General features: G+C 43.7%; 1 protein-coding gene across 1 annotated transcript in view; it reads left to right on the plus strand.

Annotated features, from left to right (window-relative positions):
• LOC311035572 (spectrin beta chain, non-erythrocytic 1-like) overlaps window positions 1–24,295 on the plus strand; it is a 129,947-nt gene that overhangs the window by 7,078 nt on the left and 98,574 nt on the right. The window contains exons 2-3 of the mRNA XM_084043846.1: window positions 9,983–10,141; window positions 13,304–13,401. Of these exons, the coding sequence (XP_083899972.1) occupies window positions 10,086–10,141; window positions 13,304–13,401 (154 nt within the window). The 5' untranslated portion in view covers window positions 9,983–10,085. The remainder of the gene's footprint in view (window positions 1–9,982; window positions 10,142–13,303; window positions 13,402–24,295) is intronic.

Here is a 24,295-nt window from a genome sequence, read left to right on the forward strand (position 1 = left end):
TGTGTCAGCCCTACAACATGTGTCAGCCCTACAACATGTGTCAGCCCTACAACATGTGTCAGCCCTACAGCATGTGTCAGCCCTACAACATGTGTCAGCCCTACAACATGTGTCAGCCCTACAACATGTGTCAGCCCTACAACATGTGTCAGCCCTACAACACGTGTCAGCCCTACAACACGTGTCAGCCCTACAACATGTGGCGCGCGGCCAAGACCGGTCCACGCTCCGCGTTTTTTTTCTTTACTTTTTATCACTGATTTTATGTTTAAAAAAGGATTGATCAAGTGATATTACTCAAACAGAGAACATAACTTCTGCAGAATCATAGTCAACAAAGTTTCACAGCGGGCTGGTTAGAAGTGTTAGAGTGGAGTACTGGTCGCTGCGATCCGATTCGATCCGATCTCCATTTTTAGCGGCGCTCTATCCTGCTCTATACCTGACTTTGTCCGTGTTCACCGTCAACGTTCTGATTGGTCAGACCCGTCAACAAAGTGATTGGTCAAGCTTCACGTGACACGTGGCCATAAACACATTATAAACACATATCGATGACAAAATGTATCAAAGGCGCCGCTACCTTCACACAGGGTGTGATTTTTTATAGCTGATATCGGGCCGATATCCGCTCTGTTAATCGGATCGCGGCATCTTTAGATCTGACCCTTACTATTGGTTGATTGTGATGATGTCATATAGGATCTGACCCTTACTATTGGTTGATTGTGATGATGTCATATAGGATCTGACCCTTACTATTGGTTGATTGTGATGATGTCATCTAGGATCTGACCCTTACTATTGGTTGATTGTGATGATGTCATCTAGGATCTGACCCTTACTATTGGTTGATTGTGATGATGTCATACAGGATCTGACCCTTACTATTGGTTGATTGTGATGATGTCATATAGGATCTGATCCTTACTATTGGTTGATTGTGATGATGTCATACAGGATCTGACCCTTACTATTGGTTGATTGTGATGATGTCATATAGGATCTGACCCTTACTATTGGTTGGTTGTGATGATGTCATATAGGATCTGATCCTTACTATTGGCTAGTTTTGATGATGTCATCTAGGATCTGACCCTTACTATTGGTTGGTTGTGATGATGTCATATAGGATCTGATCCTTACTATTGGCTAGTTTTGATGATGTCATCTAGGATCTGACCCTTACTATTGGCTGGTTGTGATGATGTCATCTAGGATCTGATCCTTACTATTGGTTGGTTGTGATGATGTCATATAGGATCTGACCCTTACTATTGGCTAGTTTTGATGATGTCATCTAGGACACTGAGCTCAGTGTAGCCTGACAGCGTGTCGGGGTTCGAGTCTGAAGGCCTTTGCTTTCCTGTCATCCTACTGTAATAACAGTAGGATGTATACAGTACATCCTACTGTAATAACAGTAGGATGTATACAGTACATCCTACTGTAATAACAGTAGGATGTATACAGTACTGATATATATTGTATCAAAGCCAATAAAGGCATAAAGCCAGCGGTCCAGGCTGTTGATTGGCTCATTTCTGTAACAGGTCGGTTTTATCAAGTATAGAGGGTTTAAGTCAGGGGTGATGATGCAACTGTGATGATACAGAGGACCACTATATTATATTTACACTCTCACTCCAGAGGAACACATTACATATACTGTACAGAAACCTCTTATCTCTGTATTTAAACCTTTTTTTCGTACATTAATGCTGTACTTCGACATTCTATGTCACACAAAAATAGCAGATCTACAAGCTCAAAACGCGTCGCAGTGCGACGCGTTTTGAGCTTGTAGGTCTGCTATTTTTGCTATTTTTGAATTGGAATCCTGAAAAGTAACATTTTGTTTTCATTGTCTCCGCCAGGCCGAAGGCATGGCGAGAGAGTATGTTTTACCCTCCGTCCGTCCATGTGTCCGTGTGTCCTGTCTGTGTGTTACCACCAAATCTCCGGCACCGTTGGCCCGGTCGCTGCAAAACTGCACACACACTCCCTGGATGCCAATTCAGAACCTCTGCCTCAAATGTTTTACATGGGCCTGTTATAGCGCCACCAGGAGGCCGATTTGTGCAAAACCCATTTTTTCCCATTACTCCTACAGTTTTTAACCAAACATCATGTGAATCGGTACACAGTATCTCTATAGTCATGTGATCAACACGGATCTGTCCGATTTCCCATATTCCATCCTCATTGGTTAAGGTTGCCATCCAAAGTTTGCAGGATTGGTCCGTTTTTAACAAACCGCCTCAAACCATGAACGCAGCGTGTGATTTCCGTGAAATTTCACACGCACATTCCCACTAGGCCGAGGAAGAAATGCCACCCTTTTCACATTGGCCTGTTATAGCGCCACCGGCAGGTCTAATTAAGCAAAACACATTTTTGGAACGAAATGCCTCAAATCATTAATGCTGTGTCTGATTGCCGTGAAAGACCTAAGAATAAATGGCACCATTTTCACATTGGCCTATTATAGCGCCACCAGGAGGCCAGAATAACGTACCTGACCTGGCGGAGACCTGTTGTGCTCCGAGGAGCACTTTTTCTAGTTTCACATGCATTTAGTTATACTTATGTTAACTTTATGAACTTAAATACAAATACATTGGACATAAAAAAGACAATAGAATGTTAATACTAGTCATTAAGCTACTAATATAGACTGAAGTCATTACAACGGGTCATGTTTGCATGTTTGGAATAGAGTACAGAAGTCCTGACGTCACTCGTTCATCCCCTGGTTCATAAAGTAATGTCTCTATGGAGAATAACATTGGGTTATCATAGAATCGTCTCATATAAGAATTGTGGTCCAAAAATAAACAAACTGTCTCTGCGATATTGTCAGGGAGGAGGTTCTGTATCGTTTATGATAGTCAGTCACTTATATTTGATACAGTCTGTTTCTGGTGAAAATGTAACTAATTCGGCGGAAGTAACGTTATTGGGTGGAAAACCGCGAACCAGGTAGGATGTGTAAATGATGTCAGACTTCGGTCCTCTATTGTAAACATAGACTGTATAAATGAGATGGACAAAGCCACTCCGCTGCTTTCTACAGACCGAAAATGAAGCCGATTGTTCCAAGACTGTAGGTCCGCCATCTTTCAATATCGCGTCATATGGCGTCATATCCTGCAGAATGAGACCAGACCATTATTGGTTGGGTAGCTTGTCAATCAAGAGCGGGGGCGGGAAATGAATGCTATTGGTTGTGTAGCTTGTCAATCAAATCATCCCGCCCCTCCTAGAGAATAGCCGACTTTATCGTCAATTTTAAAATAAATAGGACCATAATTTAGCAAAACGCATATCCTGATGATTGAAAGGAGACTTTAAACTAGCGACTGGAAGCATATAGTATTTATGACAATTTTTATTACAGTAAGAAAATCTAGTCTAAAGTTTGTCAAAAAACCCATTCACTTGCGTTAAAATAAATTCTTTCTGACACCGCAGGTCGGCGCAGGGTAAAACAGCGCCACTCTGGCCATTTATAAGCTTCCGTGTTGGCCTCATCGTAAATATCTAAGACTTGCCCCTTGATTGTAAACAGCAACAGAAATCAATAATATATCAGTATTCTGATATTAACCTGCGGGCCGTATTAAGTGAAGGTGGGGGCCGCATGTGGCCCCCGGGCCGCCAGTTGACCCATGCATGATTTAAGTGGTGCTGGATTTACAGCTCAACAGACGCTAATTCATCCTAGTTGTGAATTAGCTTCTGTTGAGCTGAATGGACAATTTCACCATGAATTAAAATCTCTTCCATAACATTATTTTGAGTGGTTTGATTATCACGATAAACGCTAATAGCGATCATCGTCCCATCCGTACGTTGTATGCTTACGTTTCCTTGAATATTTCAATTCAATTACAGCGTTTCATGAGGGTTAGCTTAACTTTTGACAAACAGAAACTGATCTGCAAGGTATCATCATGTAGCGCGCACACACACGCACTCACTCACTCACTCACTCACTCACTCACTCACTCACTCACACAGTATATATCTCTCGCTGGTATGCCTGTGTGTGTGTGTGTGTGTGTGTGTGTGTGTGTGTGTGTGTGTGTGTGTGTGTGTGTGTGTGTGTGTGTGTGTGTGTGTGTGTGTGTGTGTGTGTGTGTGTGTGTGTGTGTGTGTGTGTGTGTGTGTGTTGTGTACATGTGGGTAGTGTAAGTGTTAGTGGTGATGGAGACAGAATGGGATTTAAACTATTATAACTATAACCAACTGGATGGAAGATTTAAACAACTACAAGGTAAGAATGATGGATGAATTGTGTGTGTGTGTGTGTGTGTGTGTGTGTCTCTCTCTCTCACAGTGGAACAGAACATATTGACATTTAAGGAGTGGTTATCTATCTATAAATTTGAGGAATCTCTGTAATGTCTGCCTGCCTGCCTGTCTGTCTGTCTGTCTGTCTGTCTGTCTGTCTGTCTTTGTCTAACATGTCTGTCTGTCTGTCTGTCTGTCTGTCTGTCTGTCTGTCTGTCTGCCTGTCTGTCTGTGCGTCTGTGCGGCAGCATTCAGTAACTTTTTTTCACATCTTTCAACCGACTGATCTGACTTTATTAAACCTGTAGTAGTTTATGGAACAATTATACAATATATTCATTTAGACATTAGGTGGTAAATACAGTACTAGGGCGTTCCTGTTGCTTTCTTCCCTATAGATAGAAATGCAGCAACAATGTTACAAAGACCACTCCTCATTTTAACACTTACACACCCAGTGGTGAGGGCGGGGGTGGGGGGGGGGCTCAGTAACATGTGGCACCTCAACATGGGTGATGGCTGTTAAAATGACAACTGTGATGCTGGTGAAACTGACTGACTGACTGACATCATATTATATTGTCTCAGGAATGTGACACAAACTATAAACGTCTCCATGAATTCAAGGCTTCATGGGGAGTGTGAACTTGATAGAAAATAAGTCATTTTGGGGGTTGGGGGTGAACTGTTCCTTTAAGTAATGTAGAGGCAGTAGTGTACTGTGTAGTGTACTCAGTAGTCAGTACTCTACTGTGTAGTGTAGTATACTCCGTATTGTACTCTGTGGAGTACTAGAGTACACAGAGACAGTAGGCAGTGAGGTCTGGTTTCAGGTCTATTAGTGATCGTCTGTTTGTTGTCCTCAGGGAGCAGAGCATGCTGGGAAATGGAACCTCTTTACTGACTCAATTAGTCCCTCCCCCCACCATCCTCCACCACAGTTTTTCAAGGTTTTTAAAAAATAGCCTAAGCTAAGTGGTTAAAAATTATTGTGATGCTATAAACTAATTTTGCTGGGGACCCCGTGGTACTCTCTCAAGGACCACTGGTGGTCCCCGGACCACTGGTTTGAAAACCACTGTCTTATAAGATGTGATCTAAGATCAAATATGACCCAATGGGATTATCAATAGAACATAATGACTCTTTGACCCAGGGGATAAAGCGCCCTCTGGTGGCAGGGATGTCAGACTTCAGTCCTCTATAGTTCAACTGTTGTATTAACTAGAAGCTCGCCCCCGCTACGCGGGGGCTCGCGTCTAGCCCGCGGCCACGCCCACGTAGCGCCCGCGGCCACTTGGCAGCGCATATAAGTGGCGTAGCGTCATGAGGGCCAGTGCGGCCGTGGCTCGGTCAGTGAAGACCCTGTAGCGCGGATGATATGTGGCATAGAGGGGCAGATTGTAAATCTCCAGAGCAGAGGAAACATCCGTGGGCTACCATTGGTTCAGCGATGTGTGCGGTCGCCCTGCGGCCCCTCCTCCTCCACCAATGTGCAGTATTGAGAGCCCTGACGTCAGAACATTTGGAGTGATGGGCACTGCACTGTGGTTGGTTAGGGTACACCTAGGGCTCAGGTAGAACCCAGTTAAAGGCTGCATGGGCAAACCCAGTTAGGACCCGCCTTGGTCCCACATAAACGTGGCTAGTTGGGGCCCACCTAAGGCCCAGGTAGAACACACGTATGTCCCACAAGGGCATCCCAGTTGGGACTGAAGTGGATCCCGCTGACATTGCTGACATGGGGTCCATATGGTTTAGGCCACCTTGAAACCATATGGGAACTACGCTGGCATGCTGGCTGGAATGCAAAAGCTGCATCATACCTGCAGTGTGTAGTTTGATGTTGTGTGTGTAACAGACATACCTGCAGTGTGTAGATCAATGTCCATATGAAAGTCAATGCCCAGCAGTGTTGTTTTTTTCTCCAGCAGAGTTTCTAGTGTCTCTATCTCTCTCTGGAAGAGGTTGCACATGAACTCTGCAGCCGCACTGAGGCGCTCCAACACAAACACTCTGACATTAAGCTGCTTCACACAACAAACATCAGCACCACGCTGCTGTTTGTCCAAAAGACACAATATCTCCTCTCCCACCGACGTCATGTGTTCATGTATCGACAGCCGTACAAACTCCTTTAGACACATTTTACCTCGTTTATCCAGCTCTCACTGACTCTCCCCTAATACAGTGGTTGTCAACCTGTCGGTGGGGACCCCCCACAGGCCAATGTTTAAATGGTAGCAGTTGTTCCTCAACATAGTGTGAATGTGCGTGCGAAGTTGACCGCAATCGGACGCTGCATTCATGATTAGCGGCATTTTGTTCTAAACGGGCCACTCCTGCAAACTTTAGATGAGAATCTTAGCCAATCGGGATGGAATATGAAATATTAAACAGATCCGTCTTGATCCCATGACTATAGAGATCATGTGTACCGATTTGTCGGTGCATGACACTGGCGCGCAACGATGTATTTATTGTTTTTAACGCTAATTTCAATTGACTCTGGAAGAGCCATTAGTCTGGCGAGGACCTGCGCGACGCGTTGTCGGCTTGTAGATGAGCTAGTTTTCGGTGCATGACACTGGCGCAAGTAAGTATGAATCATTTTTAAAGGCTGATGTCAATGTACTGTAAAATAACCATTAGTCTTGAGAGGACCCGAGAAATGGTCCTCACAATGTGTATGTGTTGAAATTGTGCTATACTTGGTCCTCACAAGTATAGCAACACACACAGACACGTAGCCTACGTGGTCCTCACAAGTATAGCAACACACACACACAGACACGTAGCCTAGGTGTGAAGTTAAATAAGCACATTAACCTGGCATGGGCAGGCGCTTCATCCGTGGGCCGTGGTGTGTAGTCCTTTTTGTGCGAGGCATCGTAACTGTGGTGGCTTGCGTTGCATAAAAGTGAATGGAGTTTGTTGGTCCGTGCGTATGTGTGTGTGTGTGTGTCTGTGTGTGTGTCTGTGTGTGCGAGGCAGTCGACGTGAACGGAGTTTGTTGGTGCGTGCGTGTCTGTCGACGCTGATTGGCTGCATGTTGCTGTGACGTTGAAATGGGGTGCCAGGTCTGCTTTGTGTGTAAGCGATTTTGGGCTCATTTGGGCGCGCTTTTGGGCTGTTTTCCATAGAGCACGGCAGGGCTTGTTTCTGTCCCGTGACGGATGTGGCAAAGAAGGTGCAAAACGAACCATCCGGAAGTAAAGTGCGAGATGAAATATATAGCACTTTTTGATTATTAGAGAAGGAGACAGATGTGAAGGTGGAAAATGGAATGTAGGAGGTTATATATTTTTTCATGAGCGATTTTTGTAGCAAGTTGTGAGTGAATTGGGCCACTCCTGTGGGCGGGGGGCTGATTAGAACCATTGGGGTTTGGGAAGGAGACACTCTCTGTTTGAGTGGTGAGATGTCAATACAGCTTTGTGTGTGTGTGTGTGTGTGTGTGTGTGTGTGTGTGTGTGTGTGTGTGTGTGTGTGTGTGTGTGTGTGTGTGTGTGTGTGTGTGTGTGTGTGTGTGTGTGTGTGTGTGTGTGTGTGTGTGTGTGTGTGTGTGTGTGTGTGTGTGTGTGTGTGTGCTGACATGCAGTAAAGTCAGGGTACATATTATCCTGTCATTACACACATATTTATGAACTAAATCAATAACTTTACTCTGTTTATTTCATTAGTGTACACACACACACACACACACACACACACACACACACACACACACACACACACACACACACACACACACACACACACGAGACAGCTGAGAAGTTGCTTCCTGTGACTAATGGACCTGGAGAGTGTGTGAGTGAGTGTGTGTGTGTGTGTGTGAGTGTGTGTGTGTGTGAGAGAGTGTGTGTGTGTGTGCGTGCGTGTGTGTGTGCGTGCGCGTGCGTCATCCTGAGGAAATGACCAGAGTGCTTCGAATGGAAAACCAACTGATGTTAATGTTGTACTGTGTGTGTGTGTGTGTGTGTGTGTGTGTGTGTGTATGTGTGTTAGTTGTGTGTGTATGTGTGTTAGTTGTGTGTGTGTGTGTTATTTTTGTGTGTAATGTGTGCGTCAGCTAAATGAGTGTAAATTGACAGTGTAACAGATGATGTAACTGTAGCTTCCTGTTGGATCAGTGATATGTATACGAGACATGCCTCGTTTAGGCTTACAGCCATGTAACATGTTAACGCGTGTGTGTGTGTGTGTGTGTGTGTGTGTGTGTGTGTGTGTGTGTGTGTGTGTGTGTGTGTGTGTGTGTGTGTGTGTGTGTGTGTGTGTGTGTGTGTGTGTGTGTGTGTGTGTGTGTGTGTCCATCCGTCCGTATTAGGGATCTTAACAATTAATCGATTTTCGATTAACTACCGTTAAGAAATTATCCGATTAAATCAAACAATTAACAATTAATTGAAAAACTTTGTTTTCTTTTTTTTTTTTAAATGTTCAGAACCCAAGATATGATGATTTGAAGATTTTCTGCTCCATTTACTTCTTGTTTAACTTACTGAAAAAGGCTGTATCTCGGCTTCTAAGCACTTTTTTTAAAATCTGAAATTAAGATTCTCAGATAATAATAAAAAAGCCGCTTATCAGTTAACCGGTTAATCGGTCGATAAGGTTATCAATTATCAATTAATGAATTGATCGATAATTTGCATCCCTAGTCCGTATGTCATTCTGTCTGTGAACAGCTAATCTCCGGCACCGTTGGCTTGCTCACAGTGAAACTGTGCACACACACTCCCTGGATGTCAGAGCAGAACCTCTGCCCTTAATCTTTCACATGGGCCTGTTATAGCGCCACCAGGAGGCCGATTTGTGTTTGACAGTACTCCTACAGATTTTGTCCAAAATCCCACAAATCGGTACATTTCCGTGAAATGTTGCACGTACATTCCACTGGGCAGAGGAAGAATTACCACTTGAGATTTTTCAAATCAGCCTCATGGTGACGCTATAAGAGGCCGATTTGTGTTTTTACCTCTAACTGCACCGATCTAAGTAAAACTCCCTACTGGCCAAGGCAAAACCTTTGCCCTGCAGTTTTCACACCTGCCTTTTATAGCGCCACCAGGAGGCTGACTTATGTAAAACATCTGTTTATATTATTCCTTAAGGTTTTATCAAAATGTCACGCAAATCGGTACACATGATCTCTATAGTCATGTGATCAAGACGGATCTGTTTGATTTTTCATATTCCATCCTCATTGGCTAAGATTAACATCTAAAGTTTGCAGGAGTTGCCCCGTTTTGAACAAAATGCCTCAAATCATGAACACAGCGTCCGAATGCGGTGAAACTTTACACACACATTCACACTACGTTGAGGAACAAATGCCACCTTTTCAACATTGCCCTATTATAGCGCCACCAGGAGGCCGAATTTTGCAACACTTTTCTTTTTAATATTACTCCTACAAATGTTATCCAAACATCATGCAAATCGGTACATATTAGCTCTATAGTCATGTGATCAAGATGGTTCCGTTGGATTTTTCATATTCCATCCTGATTGGTGAATTCCGAACATTGTTGGACCACAACAACCTACATTCTAAACAGTATGAAAGCTGTTCATAAACCTGGTGCTCTCTCTCTCTCTCTCTCTCTCTCTCTCTCTCTCTCTCTCTCTCTCTCTCTCTCTCTCTCCTCTCTCTCTCCCCCCCCCCCCCCTCTCTCCATCTCAGGGGTCGAGGGTCAGAGGTCACCCCTGATGTTAGCTGGAGGTGGAGCTTTGCTGAGCAGTGATTGGTCGCTGGTTGCCGGGGCGTGGTGGTTGTCGTGGTAACCATGATGCTGAGCAGTGCTGTGGCGTCAGACCTGGAGCAGATGGAGCTGCAGTACAGGTAGAATTATTAATATTACAATATGTACAGGTAGAATTATTAATATTACAATATGTACAGGTAGAATTATTAATATTACAATATGTACAGGTAGAATTATTAATATTACAATATGTACAGGTAGAATTATTAATATTACAATATGTACAGGTAGAATTATTAATATTACAATATGTACAGGTAGAATTATTAATATTACAATATGTACAGGTAGAATTATTAATATTACAATATGTACAGGTAGAATTATTAATATTACAATATGTACAGGTAGAATTATTAATATTACAATATGTACAGGTAGAATTATTACTCTCCGCAGGAGAGTATTGTTTTCACTTTCTAAATATGACACACCGATTGGTCAAGCCTCACGTGACACGTGACAATACGGTGAAATACTGTATAAATACATGGCATCACTTTGACAGTGTCTTTGCCACTGTCAAAGTGAGGTAAGACAGGAACCATCACGAAATGGCTGCATGGCTGATACATAATTGGCAGATAGGACAGATAGGACACTTATATAGACAGGAGGGATATGACACTTACACAGACGGATAGGACACTTACAGTACACAGACAGGACGGATAGGACACTTATACAGACAGGACGGATACCACACTTATACAGACAGGACGGATAGGACACTTATACAGACAGGACGGATAGAACACTTACACAGACAGGACGGATAGGACACTTACATAGACAGGAGGGATATGACACTTACACAGACAGGACGGATAGGACACTTACAGTATACAGACAGGACGGATAGGACACTTACAGTATACAGACAGGACGGATAGGACACTTATACAGACAGGAGGGATAGGACACTTACACAGACAGGAGGGATAGGACACTTACATAGACAGGACGGATAGGACACTTATACAGACAAGACGGATAGGACACTTATACAGACGGATAGGACACTTATACAGACAGGAGGGATCGGACACTTATACAGACAGGATGGATAGGACAGTTAGAACATAAGAATTAGAACATTCCCAACATTCCCAGCACAAGTCTGGTAAGAGTGAGGTAAGACAGGAACAATCACGAAATGGTTGAGAAATGGCGGATACTGTAACAATTGGATAGGACACTTACACAGACAGGACGGATAGGACACTTACACAGACAGGACGGATAGGACACTTACATAGACAGGACGGATAGGACACTTATACAGACAGGAGGGATAGGACACTTATACAGACAGGACGGATAGGACACTTATACAGATAGAACATTCCCAACATTCCCAACAGCGGAGAGTTGTGCTCCGAGGAGCACTTTTTCTAGTTATTACTCTCCGCAGGAGAGTATTGTTTTCACTTTCTAAATATGACACACCGATTGGTCAAGCCTCACGTGACACGTGACAATACGGTGAAATACTGTATAAATACATGGCGTCACTTTGACAGTGTCTTGCCACTGTCAAAGTGAGGTAAGACAGGAACCATCACGAAATGGCTGCATGGCTGATACATAATTGGCAGATAGGACAGATAGGACACTTATACAGACAGGACGGATAGGACACTTACATAGACAGGACGGATAGGACACTTATACAGACAGGAGGGATAGGACACTTATACAGACAGGACGGATAGGACACTTATACAGACAGGACGGATAGGACACTTATACAGACAGGACGGATAGGACACTTACATAGACAGGAGGGATATGACACTTACACAGACAGGACGGATAGGACACTTACAGTATACAGACAGGACGGATAGGACACTTATACAGACAGGAGGGATAGGACACTTACACAGACAGGAGGGATAGGACACTTACACAGACAGGACGGATAGGACACTTATACAGACAAGACGGATAGGACACTTATACAGACGGATAGGACACTTATACAGACAGGACGGATCGGACACTTATACAGACACGATGGATAGGACAGTTAGAACATAAGAATTAGAACATTCCCAACATTCCCAACACAAGTCTGGTAAGAGTGAGGTAAGACAGGAACAATCACGAAATGGTTGAGAAATGGCGGATACTGTAACAATTGGATAGGACACTTACACAGACAGGGCGGATAGGACACTTACACAGACAGGACGGATAGGACACTTACATAGACAGGACGGATAGGACACTTATACAGACAGGACGGATAGGACACTTATACAGATAGAACATTCCCAACATTCCCAACAGCGGAGAGTTGTGCTCCGAGGAGCACTTTTTCTAGTTAATATTACAATATGTATAGGTAGAATTATTAATATTACAATATGTACAGGTAGATAAATAAATATTACAATAATAAATACACTAGAAATTGTGCTCCTCGGAGCACAAGTCTCCGCCAGCAGACCTGTCTTACCTATTTATATTACATATTGTGATGTCACGTTATTTATATTACATATTGTGATGTCACGTTATTTATATGACATATTGTGATGTCATGTTATTTATATGACATATTGTGATGTCACGTTATTTATATGACATATTGTGATGTCACGTTATTTATATGACATATTGTGATGTCACGTTATTTATATTACATATTGTGATGTCACGTTATTTATATTACATATTGTGATGTCACGTTATTTATATTACATATTGTGATGTCACGTTATTTATATGACATATTGTGATGTCACGTTATTTATATTACATATTGTGATGTCACGTGAAGCTTGTTCTCAGACGGACACATACAGAGACGGACGGAGAGGAAAAGATACTCTCCATTAATCCTGTCAATATTACATATTGTCACGTGTCACTTGACCAATGTTAGCTCGGCTGATGGAAGCTCACTTCAAAAAAAAGAAATGATTTTTTGAAGTGACACCTATTTATAGGTCTCTGTTTCGTAATGCGTATCGCTAGCCAATCAAAGCACACCCTTTCAACATATTGTCACGTGTCACGTGAAGCTTGACCAATGTAAGCTTGGCGGACACACGGAAGGACGGAGACGAAAACATACTCTCCACCTCTGGCCGGAGACAAATATTATTATAAATAATGTGCTATAATACAGGTATGAATAATAATATCACATGATTATTTATTATAAATAATCATGTGATATTATTATTTATTATTATACATAATATAATCATTATAATTATATCTCACAGCTCCTCTGACACCATCAATAAGCGTTGGGATGATGACTGGGACAACGAGAACAGCTCCGCACGACTTTTTGAACGCTCCAGGATCAAAGCTCTGGCAGGTAGGAGACACGTGTGTGTGTGTGTGTGTGTGTGTGTGTGTGTGTGTGTGTGTGTGTGTGTGTGTGTGTGTGTGTGTGTGTGTGTGTGTGTGTGTGTGTGTGTGTGTGTGTGTGTGTGTGTGTGTGTGTGTGTGTGTGTGTGTGTGTGTGTGTGTGTGTGTGTGTGTGTGTGTGAACCAGTTCAATACTGTCAGAGCTGTATTTTAAATCACCACCACACCACTAGAGGGAGCTACAGGGCTATTTCAGAAAAGGAATCTGTACTGGACACTGTTATGATCATCATTATGACAAACTAACTGTAATAGTTCTGTGTGTGTGTGTGTGTGTGTGTGTGTGTGTGTGTGTGTGTGTGTGTGTGTGTGTGTGTGTGTGTGTGTGTGTGTGTGTGTGTGTGTGTGTGTGTGTGTGTGTGTGTGTGTGTGTGTGTGTGTGTGTGGGGGGGGGGGCGGACACCTCGGCAATTTCTGGGGAAGTCTGGGGTGACCAATCAGGGCCCAGTATTTAAATATGGGAGACTGTAATTGGTAGTTGTAGGTCTAACCAATTGGAGAGAGAGCATTCTTTTGATATGAGAGAGAGAGAGAGAGAGAGAGAGAGAGAGAGAGAGAGAGAGAGAGAGAGAGAGAGAGAGAGAGAGAGAGAGAGAGAGAGAGAGAGAGAGAGAGAGAGAGAGAGAGAGAGAGAGAGAGAGAGAGAGAGAGAGAGAGAGAGAGAGAGAGAGATTTTTTCCTGCATTCCTGAGAAGTCTCTCTTCCTCTTTCCTCACAATGTTTTATATTTTAGTGTGTGTGAACGTTCACTGGAAATACATCTACAGCTGCTTGTAGATCAGATATTTGTGACTAAGACAGGGGTCTTCAACAGGGGGTTCGGGACCCCAAGGGGGTCCTCAGAGTTAGAGTTGGTAGGAGACGGGAATCAAATTATTAGCTTAGGAATGTAACAAAAACAAAAAAGAATCCATGGATTCAAGGCTTCATAGGGTGTGCAATTGATAGAAAATAAGTCATTGTTTGGGTGAACTCCTCCTTTAACCACTTGAACCCTAGCACGGACGGACGGACGGACGGAACCGTGGTGCAGGGGAGACTCTCTCTCGCTCTGTCTCTCTCTCTCTCTCTCTTTCTCTCTCTCTGTCTGTGTCTCTCTCTGTCTCTCTCTCTCTCTCTTTCTCTCTCTCTGTCTGTGTCTCTCTCTGTCTCTCTCTCTCTCTCTCTCTCTCTGTCCCTCTGTCTCTCTCTCTCTCTCTCTCTCTGGTATTATTTAATGTCTTCCTGTTATGTGTTGGTGAGTAGAACTAGAACTCGTCTCGTTGAGTGAATAAACAATACAGGGAAATCCTGCCCCCCCCCCCTCTGTGTGTAGAGTTGGTACGGTCCGGCCCCTCCCCTCTGTGTTCCCAGGGCTGATGACATCATCAGTGGGTGTGGTTTCCATACAGCTGTTTCCTGTTAGATTAAGCCCCTCCCCCTCCATTCATTCATTCTGTTTAATATTAATATTAACCCATTGACCGCCAATGACCAGATTCTCCTAGTAGTGGGGCAGCTTAAATCAATATTCCATCAGAATCTTTCACTTGGTGATACAAGCACCAAATTTGGCACAAATGATGCCCAGGATATACTATTTAAGAAAAGTACGTTATCCAGCTGAAACTCCAAGATGGCCACCAGTTTTCAAGATGGTCGCCTCATCAAATGCAAAATAAATGTTTTTGAAGTAGAACTTTAATGAACAGAAATGTATTAATGATCCAAAAATCAAAATGAATGTATTCTGACTGGAAGAACTCAATAGTGTCAATTGAATTCCAATATGGCCGCCAGTTTTCAAGATTCAAGATTTTATTACGTGATTCAAAATGAGCATTTTCGGAAGCTGTCTGATCACAGATATTGCATTAAGTTGAAGGGAAACATCCATGATCATTCGTTGAAATGCTGTGGTCAAGCTCTATTGGTTTGTCATTTTTTGTAAGAGTGATGTCAAAGCACAACCCGGGCACACTGGTGACATCACTGCTGTGAGACTCAGCATGGGGTTCAGTGTCGGCTTGTAGTGTACTAGCTGTAGTTGTAGTTTACTAACTGTTGTAGTGGTGTACTCACTGTAGTTTGTACTGTAGTATACTTTAGTGTCCCAAATGCTAATAAGCCCCTGTATATATCTCAACTTCAAGTTTAGTTAGTTGTAGTATTGTAGTTAGATAGCCGCACCTGAATTGACAGAATGTGCCAGCGCGGGAGAGCCGAGCCAAGGGTTCAGTTACCTGGATGGTAGATGGCCTCTTTCAAACAAACGTCCTTGCAACCACGAAGAAGCTGACTCCAGCATCTTCACACATGCTCTCCATGCAGCCAAGCAACAAATGAAGTCTGTGTTGATTAAGGCATGCAACACAGATATTCTTGTTGTTGCAGTCAGTGCAGGCTTAGAAATGATTTGGGTATAATTTGGCCAGGGTCAGTCCATTAGGTAATTGCCAATTCATGATATGGTAGTAATTGTTTGCCCAGAGAAATCCAGTGGCATGCTGTCCTTCCACGCCAGTGGAAAGACACTTGTGTCAGCTTTTCATGGTAAAGGCAAGAAAACTGCATGTCAGGCAACAGTGTGCAAAATGCAAACTGAAAGCCCTGCCAACTGTGGCTGGCAAAAAGATGGAGAGGTCTGGCAAGTTCTCTGGACAATCCTTCCACCTATTGTTCAGACTTGTGAGCAGTTGACAAAATGTGTCTAAAAGACTGAATCCTGAGGACGATGCAAATGCTATCACTTCATGCTTAAGTGTACACAGTTGTGTGCCTGCAAATGTGAGGACTAAAAGAAGAACCAAACTGTCACGGTTTGGTTCCATATGACCAAAGTGCAGCACAGTCCAGTCCAGTCCAGTACAGCATAATACAGTACAGTCCAGTACAGTACAGTACTACAGTCCAATACAGTACAGTCCAGTATAATACAGTCCAGTCCAGTGCCATACAGCACAGCACAGCGCAGCGCAGGGCAGGGCAGGACAGGACAGGACAGGACAGGACAGGACAGGACAGGACAGGACAGGACAGGACAGCACAGCACAGCACAGCACAGCACAGCACAGCACAGCACAGCACAGCACAGCACAGCACAGCACAGCACAGGATTTGTATCATCATAATATCCAATCATTTAGATTTTTGCCAACCGGTGGCCCGGCTGCTGTCAGTCAGTATACAACACGTTGCTTCTCAGCCCGCTGGTCTAGTCTGAGCTGGACATCATGTTTGTGTCCGTCGTCACAACCGTGATTATGGGCTGGTTGGCCTGTGGGTCCAGGGCTTTGTCTGTGGGTCCAGGGCTTTGTCTGTGGGTCCAGGGCTTTGTCTGTGGGTCCAGGGCTTTGTCTGTGGGTCCAGGGCTTTGTCTGTGGGTCCAGGGCTTTGTCTGTGGGTCCAGGGCTTTGTCTGTGGGTCCAGGGCTTTGTCTGTGGGTCCAGGGCTTTGTCTGTGGGTCCAGGGCTTTGCCTGTGGGTCCAGGGCTTTGTGTGTGGGTCCAGGGCTTTGTCTGTGGGTCCAGGGCTTTGTCTGTGGGTCCAGGGCTTTGCCTGTGGGTCCAGGGCTTTGCCTGTGGGTCCAGGGCTTTGTCTGTGGGTCCAGGGCTTTGCCTGTGGGTCCAGGGCTTTGTCTGTGGGTCCAGGGCTTTGTCTGTGGGGCCAGGGCTTTGGAGGTAGCCTCCTCCTTCCGGGGCTCTCGTCCCTGTTCTGAGCGTGGGGTCTCGGCCGTACCACCGGGGTCTTTATCTTGTAGTCGAACCATTCCGCCAACACCGGGAGGGTCGGTATGGTGATCAGTCTGAGTTACAGACCTGTAAGGGTCCATTTGGTTCCATTTAAACACTCTCAGAGTTACAGACCTGTAAGGGTCCATTTGGTTCTATTTAAACACTCTCAGAGTTACAGACCTGTAAGGGTCCATTTGGTTCCTTTTGTACACTCTCAGAGTTACAGACCTGTAAGGGTCCATTTGGTTCTATTTAAACACTCTCAGAGTTACAGACCTGTAAGGGTTTAATAATAAACATGTTTTATGAATAGAAAACAGAACCATATGATCAATGTTTTGAACTCTTTATTGTCTCCGCCAGGCCGAAGGCATGGTGGAGAGTATGTTTTCGTTTGATTTCCTTTGGTTCCACCAAGCTAACATTGGTCAAGCTTCACGTGACACGTGACAATATGTTGAAAGGGTGTGCTTTGATTGGCTAGCGAGACGCATGACGAAATACATACCTATAAATAGGTGACTCACTTCGAAACATTGCATTGCATGTTTCGAAGTGACATCAGTGCCATCAGCCAAGCTAACATTTAGTCAGGAGATATTAGCAGAAAAAGTTCCAATCTTTCCTTACCAAAAATCCTCACCAATGTGGGTCTGCTGGCGGAGACTTGTGCTCCGAGGAGCACATTTTCAAGTTTTTAAAGTGTTTTCACTAAACCCTGCACCACACATTATTTACTGTGTGTGTGTGTGTGTGTGTGTGTGTGTGTGTGTGTGTGTGTGTGTGTGTGTGTGTGTGTGTGTGTGTGTGTGTGTGTGTGTGTGTGTGTGTGTGTGTGTGTGTGTGTGTGTGTGTGTGTGTGTGTGTGTGTGTGTGTGTGTGTGTGAGATTTTTTTTAAAGCCTTGGGAGGGAAAGCGAGGGAGAACAATCGAAGAGAGAGACATGTGTTAAACTAGGCTCGCTCTACCTCTGTCTGTCTGTCTGTTTGTCTGTCTGTCTGACCTTTGTACTGAAAGTTATTCTGTGGAATCTGTTGGTAGAGAGAGAGAGAGAGGGGGGGGGGTCGAGTGAGAGGTGGGCGGCGGCTTCAGGATTGTCTTCACTTCCTCTGTTTTTCCGTGTGGATTCAGACACAACGTGTGTAGCACTCTGTGTGCGCTTGTGTTGTGTTGAGTGTGTACGCCTGGCTTAGCACTGTGTCTGTCTGTCTGTCTGTCTGTGTACATTTGGGTGGTTTAGAGTGTGTGTGTGTGTGTACATTTGGGTGGTTTAGTGTGTGTGTGTGTGTGTGTGTGTGTGTGTGTGTGTGTGTGTGTGTGTGTGCGTGTGTGTGTGTGTGTGTGTGTGTGTGTGTGTGTGTACATTTGGGTGGTTTAGTGTGTGTGTGTGTGTGTGTGTGTGTGTGTGTGTGTGTGTGTGTGTGTGTGTGTGTGTGTGTGTGTGTGTGTGTGTGTGTGTGTGTGTGTGTGTGTGTGTGTGTGTGTGTTGTGTACATGTGGGTAGTGTAAGTGTGTTAGTGGTGATGGAGACAGAATGGGATTTAAACTATTATAACTATAACCAACTGGATGGAAGATTTAAACAACTACAAGGTAAGAATGATGGATGAATTATGTGTTGATATATTATTATAATAAATGTCATTATGTCATTATGTACACATAGATTCACTTCATCTACAATGTGTTTCAACCCCTTAGCTGAGAGACAGATGAAGCAGGGACCCCTTAGCTGAGAGACAGATGAAGCAGGGACCCCTTAGCTGAGAGACAGATGAAGCAGGGACCCCTTAGCTGAGAGACAGATGAAGCAGGGACCCCCACTACATATTGTATAGATGAGAGATGAAGCAGGGACCCCCACTACATATTGTATAGATGAGAGATGAAGCAGGGACCCCCACTACATATTGTATAGATGAGAGATGAAGCAGGGACCCCCACTACATATTGTATAGATGAGAGATGAAGCAGGGACCCCCACTACATCTTGTATAGATTAGAGATGAAGCAGGGACCCCCACTACATCTTGTATAGATTAGAGATGAAGCAGGGACCCCCACTACATCTTGTATAGATTAGAGATGAAGCAGGGACCCCCACTACATATTTGTTTCAGAGGACATATAGACACTAATAACAAATATAATGCAGCTGAGAAACGTTGGTCAACCTTATTATGTACTTGCATAATACATGGTCTTTTGGTCGCAAAACAATACCTCGTCTATCTGATGTATTGTATGTGATGGATATGGTTCTGTGCAGACTGCAGTCCATTTAGAAACACTTGGACCCTACCTGGTCGTAGTCAGGGACGTGCACAGATAGACTCTAGGTGGTGCTAGAGCACCTGCCCTTTGCCCTCTTTACCAGAAGTGCCCCTTTTTTCAGTTCACATGGGGGTCTTCAACAGGGGGTCCGGGACCCCTAGGGGGTCCTCAGAGTTACTACAGGGGGTCCGCCAAATCTTTATGTGATATGATTTTTCTTTTTACCATAACCACTCGAAACCTAGCATCCCTTTTCTGAGGAGAACTTTAGCCAAAAATAGCAGATCTACAAGCTCACAACGCCTCGCAGCGCGAGGCGTTGTGGGCTTGTAGATCGGCTATTTTTGGCAAAGAGGTATAGGTGTAGAGGGAAAAAAGAGCAGACCAAGTCAACAAAAAAAAGTATAATTTACTTGAGCACCTGCCCCTCAAAATGTCTGTGCACGCCACTGGTCGTAGTGTTGTCTGGTCCATTGCTCCTGACATTATCACAATGGCAGCTGATAAATCCTTTGATCTCTGATGACCGCAACATTCTCCGTGTCCTCCTCTTCAATACCTTCGCTTTTGGTCAAACTGACCCCCAACTTGGAAGCAACAGGAGGTTGTTTGTTTATAATTATTCACAACAAATCTTTGGGTTTGATGATAACTCCCGTGGTCGCTAGTTTGAGTGGTGGGGGTCTAAGCACTTTCTGTTTCTTTTTCCTCGGTAGCTTTCACTGTTTTAAAATACTTGCTTAAATCTGCACACTTTGCAGCTTTTGCACAGATAGCTCTTGTATCCTCTCTTATGTTTTTGAGCTCCTGATTATTTTCTTTCCCCAAATTCGACTTGTAAACAAGCCGGTGAATGAATCACATGTTGCTGCTCGTGGCCGGGATGGAATAGAAAAATGCTCGTCCCAACACAGGGCGTATCGGGTATATATATCCGGCGGCCTCGGTCGGCGAAAAAAATGGGGGAGAGTGTGTTTTGGGGCTGAGTGTGTTTCTCGTCAATGAGTATTGCATAAAATAATATGAATAATATTATGGGGATATGATATAAACCTATAGCCTACACTAATATATTGGAAATGACAAAATACATGTAATAGCAGATGCCTTTACTGTAACTCCTCTCACTAGCCCCAAAAAAATATTATTATTATTGTCTCCGCCAGGCTGAAAGGAATGGTGAGAGAGTATGTTTTACCCCCTGTCTGTCTGTCTGTCCGTCCGTACGTCCGTCCGTTAGCAGCAATTCTGAACCAAAATTTTCAGATTGGCCTGTTATAGCGCCACCAGGAGGCCGATTTGTGCAAAACACAGGTAATGATACTACTCCTACATATTTTGTCCAAACATCACACAAATCGGTACACAGTATCTTTATAGTCATGTGATCAACACAGATTTATTCGATTTCCCCTTATCCTTATCCGGATTTATCCTTATCCTATCCTATTCCATATTCCATCCTGATTGGCTAAGGTTGGCTCCCAAAGTTTGCAGGATTGGTCCGTTTTGAACAAAATGTCTCAAATCATGAACGCAGCTTGCGATTTCCGTGAAATTTCACACACACCTTTCTGTTAGGCCGAGGAAGAAATGCCACCCTTTTCACATTGGCCTGTTATAGCGCCACCAGCAGGTCTAATTTTGCAAAACACATTTTTGGATCAAAATGCCTCAAATCATGAATGCAGTGTCCGATTTCAGGGAAAAGCCCTTGAACAAATCCACCTTTTTCACATTGGCCTGTGATAGCGCCACCAGGAGGCCACCATAACCTACCTGACCTGGCGGAGACCTGTGCTCCGAGGAGCACTTTTTCTAGTTATTATTATTACATTTTATTTTCATATCTTTGATTGGCGGGACATTGTTCTGTTTGTGCGGGACGCGGGACAGACTAATTTGGGGAACGTCCTGTGAGATGCGGGACGTGTGGTCACTTTTAGTATAGAACCACTTCCATTCTACTTCCTGTCACAGCTGTTTGTTTACGTTCACCAATGCAGTGTGGTTCCAGAGAGTAGAAAAGAGAGTAATGACACGCTTTGATCTCGGCCACATGGTTTATACAGGTACATGGGTGACTAAATAAAATAATATAACTACACTGGACAACATACTGCATACCACTGGAATGGACCAGTAGTCTACTGGAAGCGGAGGCTCTCTCTCTCTCTCTCTCTCTCTCTCTCTCTCTCTCTCTCTCTCTCTCTCTCTCTCTCTCTCTCTCTCTCTCTCAGCATCACAACTCCGGTAAAACACCGTTGTATGGAATGGAGAAGTATATCTAATCCGTTGCGTCTCTCGTCTAAGGCATTGGTTCTCAAAGTGGGGTCCGGGGACCCCCAGGGGTCCCCCGCTAAATGATAGATTAGGCACCAAATGGACCCTTATGGGTCTGTAACTCTGAGAGTGTACAAATGGAACCAAATGGACCCGTCAGGGTCCATTTGGTTCCATTTGTACACTCTCAGAGTTAAATTGACATAGATTTTACAATATTAATTGCGGTCCAAGTGATAGAAATGCCATTATATGGGGGTCTGTAGCCCTAATGCATGTCAAACTGGGGGGTCCTTGAAATTAAAATGGTTGAGAATCACTGCCAGAGCTGTAAAACATCTTCTCTTATGGGGGTCCCTGGTATATCTTTTTAAATGGGGGTCCGCGGGCTAATAAGTGTCAATTTGGGGGTCCTTGACATGAAAAAGTTTGAGAACCACTGGAGTAGAGAGAGCGGCTGCATTCCTCCCCGCACCCCTTCCCCCTCACACAGCACTTCTCAACTGAAGCGAGAAAGGAATAGCTTTCCTTTGTTGTTTTCAGTGTGCCGTGAAGGGAGCTGACCGGCCCTTCTTGATGTCAACCTAAAAAATCTCCCTTTTAAGAACATTTTATCAACGACACCCTATCAGTCTGGGCTACAAATATAGTAACGTGTTGCGACCAGGGTTGTCAGATTTTGCGAGAGAAATAAGCAATCAGGTCTATGAAAACAAGCCCAAGCAATCAACACGCTCAAAAGACGTGGCCAGTAAGGCCACTTGAGCACTATATACTTAATAAACCTACAGTGTTCTCTCAACAAATAAAAAGCAGCCCGCAATTACCAATATATATTTACAAGCAACTTTATAGGAAAACAGGTCGCTTATAATAAGGATACATGGCAACACTGGTTGCGTTATTGTGTCATTTCATTCAGTGATTATTGTTGTCACAGAACAACTTTGGTGACTTTTAGACCTTCACATGTAGGCTACAGTCAGCGGTTAGAGGGGGATGGGGGTAGTCATCCCAATATAACAATGATCCAGGCGGTCTGAGGTGTGAATATAGGTCCGCCTGCTTGTGGTGGCTTGTGTGTCACAGATGCGATGCCCACTGTTTGACAACATTAGTTGCTTGTTACTTTGTAGATTTTGATTATTATTACAAAACATACATTAACCACTTCAGCCTTATATAAACGTTGGCTATTTAAAAATAGCAGAACTAAGCTCACAAGCTTGTAGATCTGCTATTTTCATGTGAAACGGGACATTCTGCATAACGAGTACTTATACTTTTTAATTTAAGTACGTTTTGATACCAATACTTTTGAGAGCAAGAGAGAGAGAGAGAGAGAGAGATAATAGCAATCTACAAGCTCACAACGTGTGAGCTTGTAGATTGGATATTTTCAAATAGATGTAGGCTAAAGTGGTTTAGCTGCTGGGGACCCCTGGAACACGCCCAAGGACCCCCCCTAGTGATGCGTGGGACAACATGTCTCTGTCTGTCTGTCTCTCTGTGTCTCTCTCTCTCTCTCTCTCTCTCTCTCTCTCTACTCCACTACATCTCAGAGGCAAATATTGTACTTTTACTCCACTACAATTATTTGAAAACTTTAGTTACTAGTTACTTTTCAGATATAAACTATGATATAATGAAACATACATTAACCACTTTAGCCCTATTTTATACATAGGCTATTTTTAAATAGCCGATCTACAAGCTCACAACGCGTCTCATCGCGACGCGTTGTGAGCTTGTAGATTGGCTATTTTCAAATATTTAGTACTTTTACTTTAAGTACATTTTGATGCCAATACTTTTGTACTTTTACTCAAGTACATTTTTAATTTTGGATTTTTACTTGTAACAGAGTATTTTTATATAGCAGTATTGGTACTTTTACTTAAGTAAAGCATTTGAGTACTTTTTCCACCACTGGTGTACCGTCACTTTAAAAGTGCAATTTATACTTCATCGTACAACGGTGTCACGCACCAAACATAGCCGATCTCCAAGCTCACACTGCGTCTGTTCGCACCACGTTGTGAGCTTGTAGATCTGCCATTTTCGGCAACGATAGACTGAGAAGACGACACGCTCTCAAGCAACACTAGTTATTCATTCACAGGGAGATCCCAAACGGATTATTATCAATTGGATAATTAAAATTGTCAACGGAGACTTGCTACCTTGGGTAGAAGAGGACGACGAGTGAGACTTTTGAGCGTTTCACTAGTTGACGCCATTCTTTCACCACCGCACATGTAAACACAACGACGTAACCACCCAAAGTGTACAAATGGAACCAAATGGACGCTTACAGCCTTTAATGGACCCGGTTTTCGAGCTCCATCCCTATCCATTATACATACATATATCTATAACGCGCTGGCCAATATACAAACTAATAGACGAGTGCGCTCCGCTGCGCAACTGTATCATATTCACCATTTCCACTTCCAGCATTTTATTGATTAAGGACAGGACATTTTTTTATTCAGTTAATTTGCTGGACTTCAGCTTTAACCACTAGGCTGTCTAATTTGTAGAGGAACATATAGTACGTAGGCCTTCACGG

The sequence above is a fragment of the Gymnoscopelus microlampas genome (genome assembly GCF_963454915.1).
Source record: "Gymnoscopelus microlampas genome assembly, chromosome: 2".
NCBI lineage: Eukaryota > Metazoa > Chordata > Actinopteri > Myctophiformes > Myctophidae > Gymnoscopelus > Gymnoscopelus microlampas.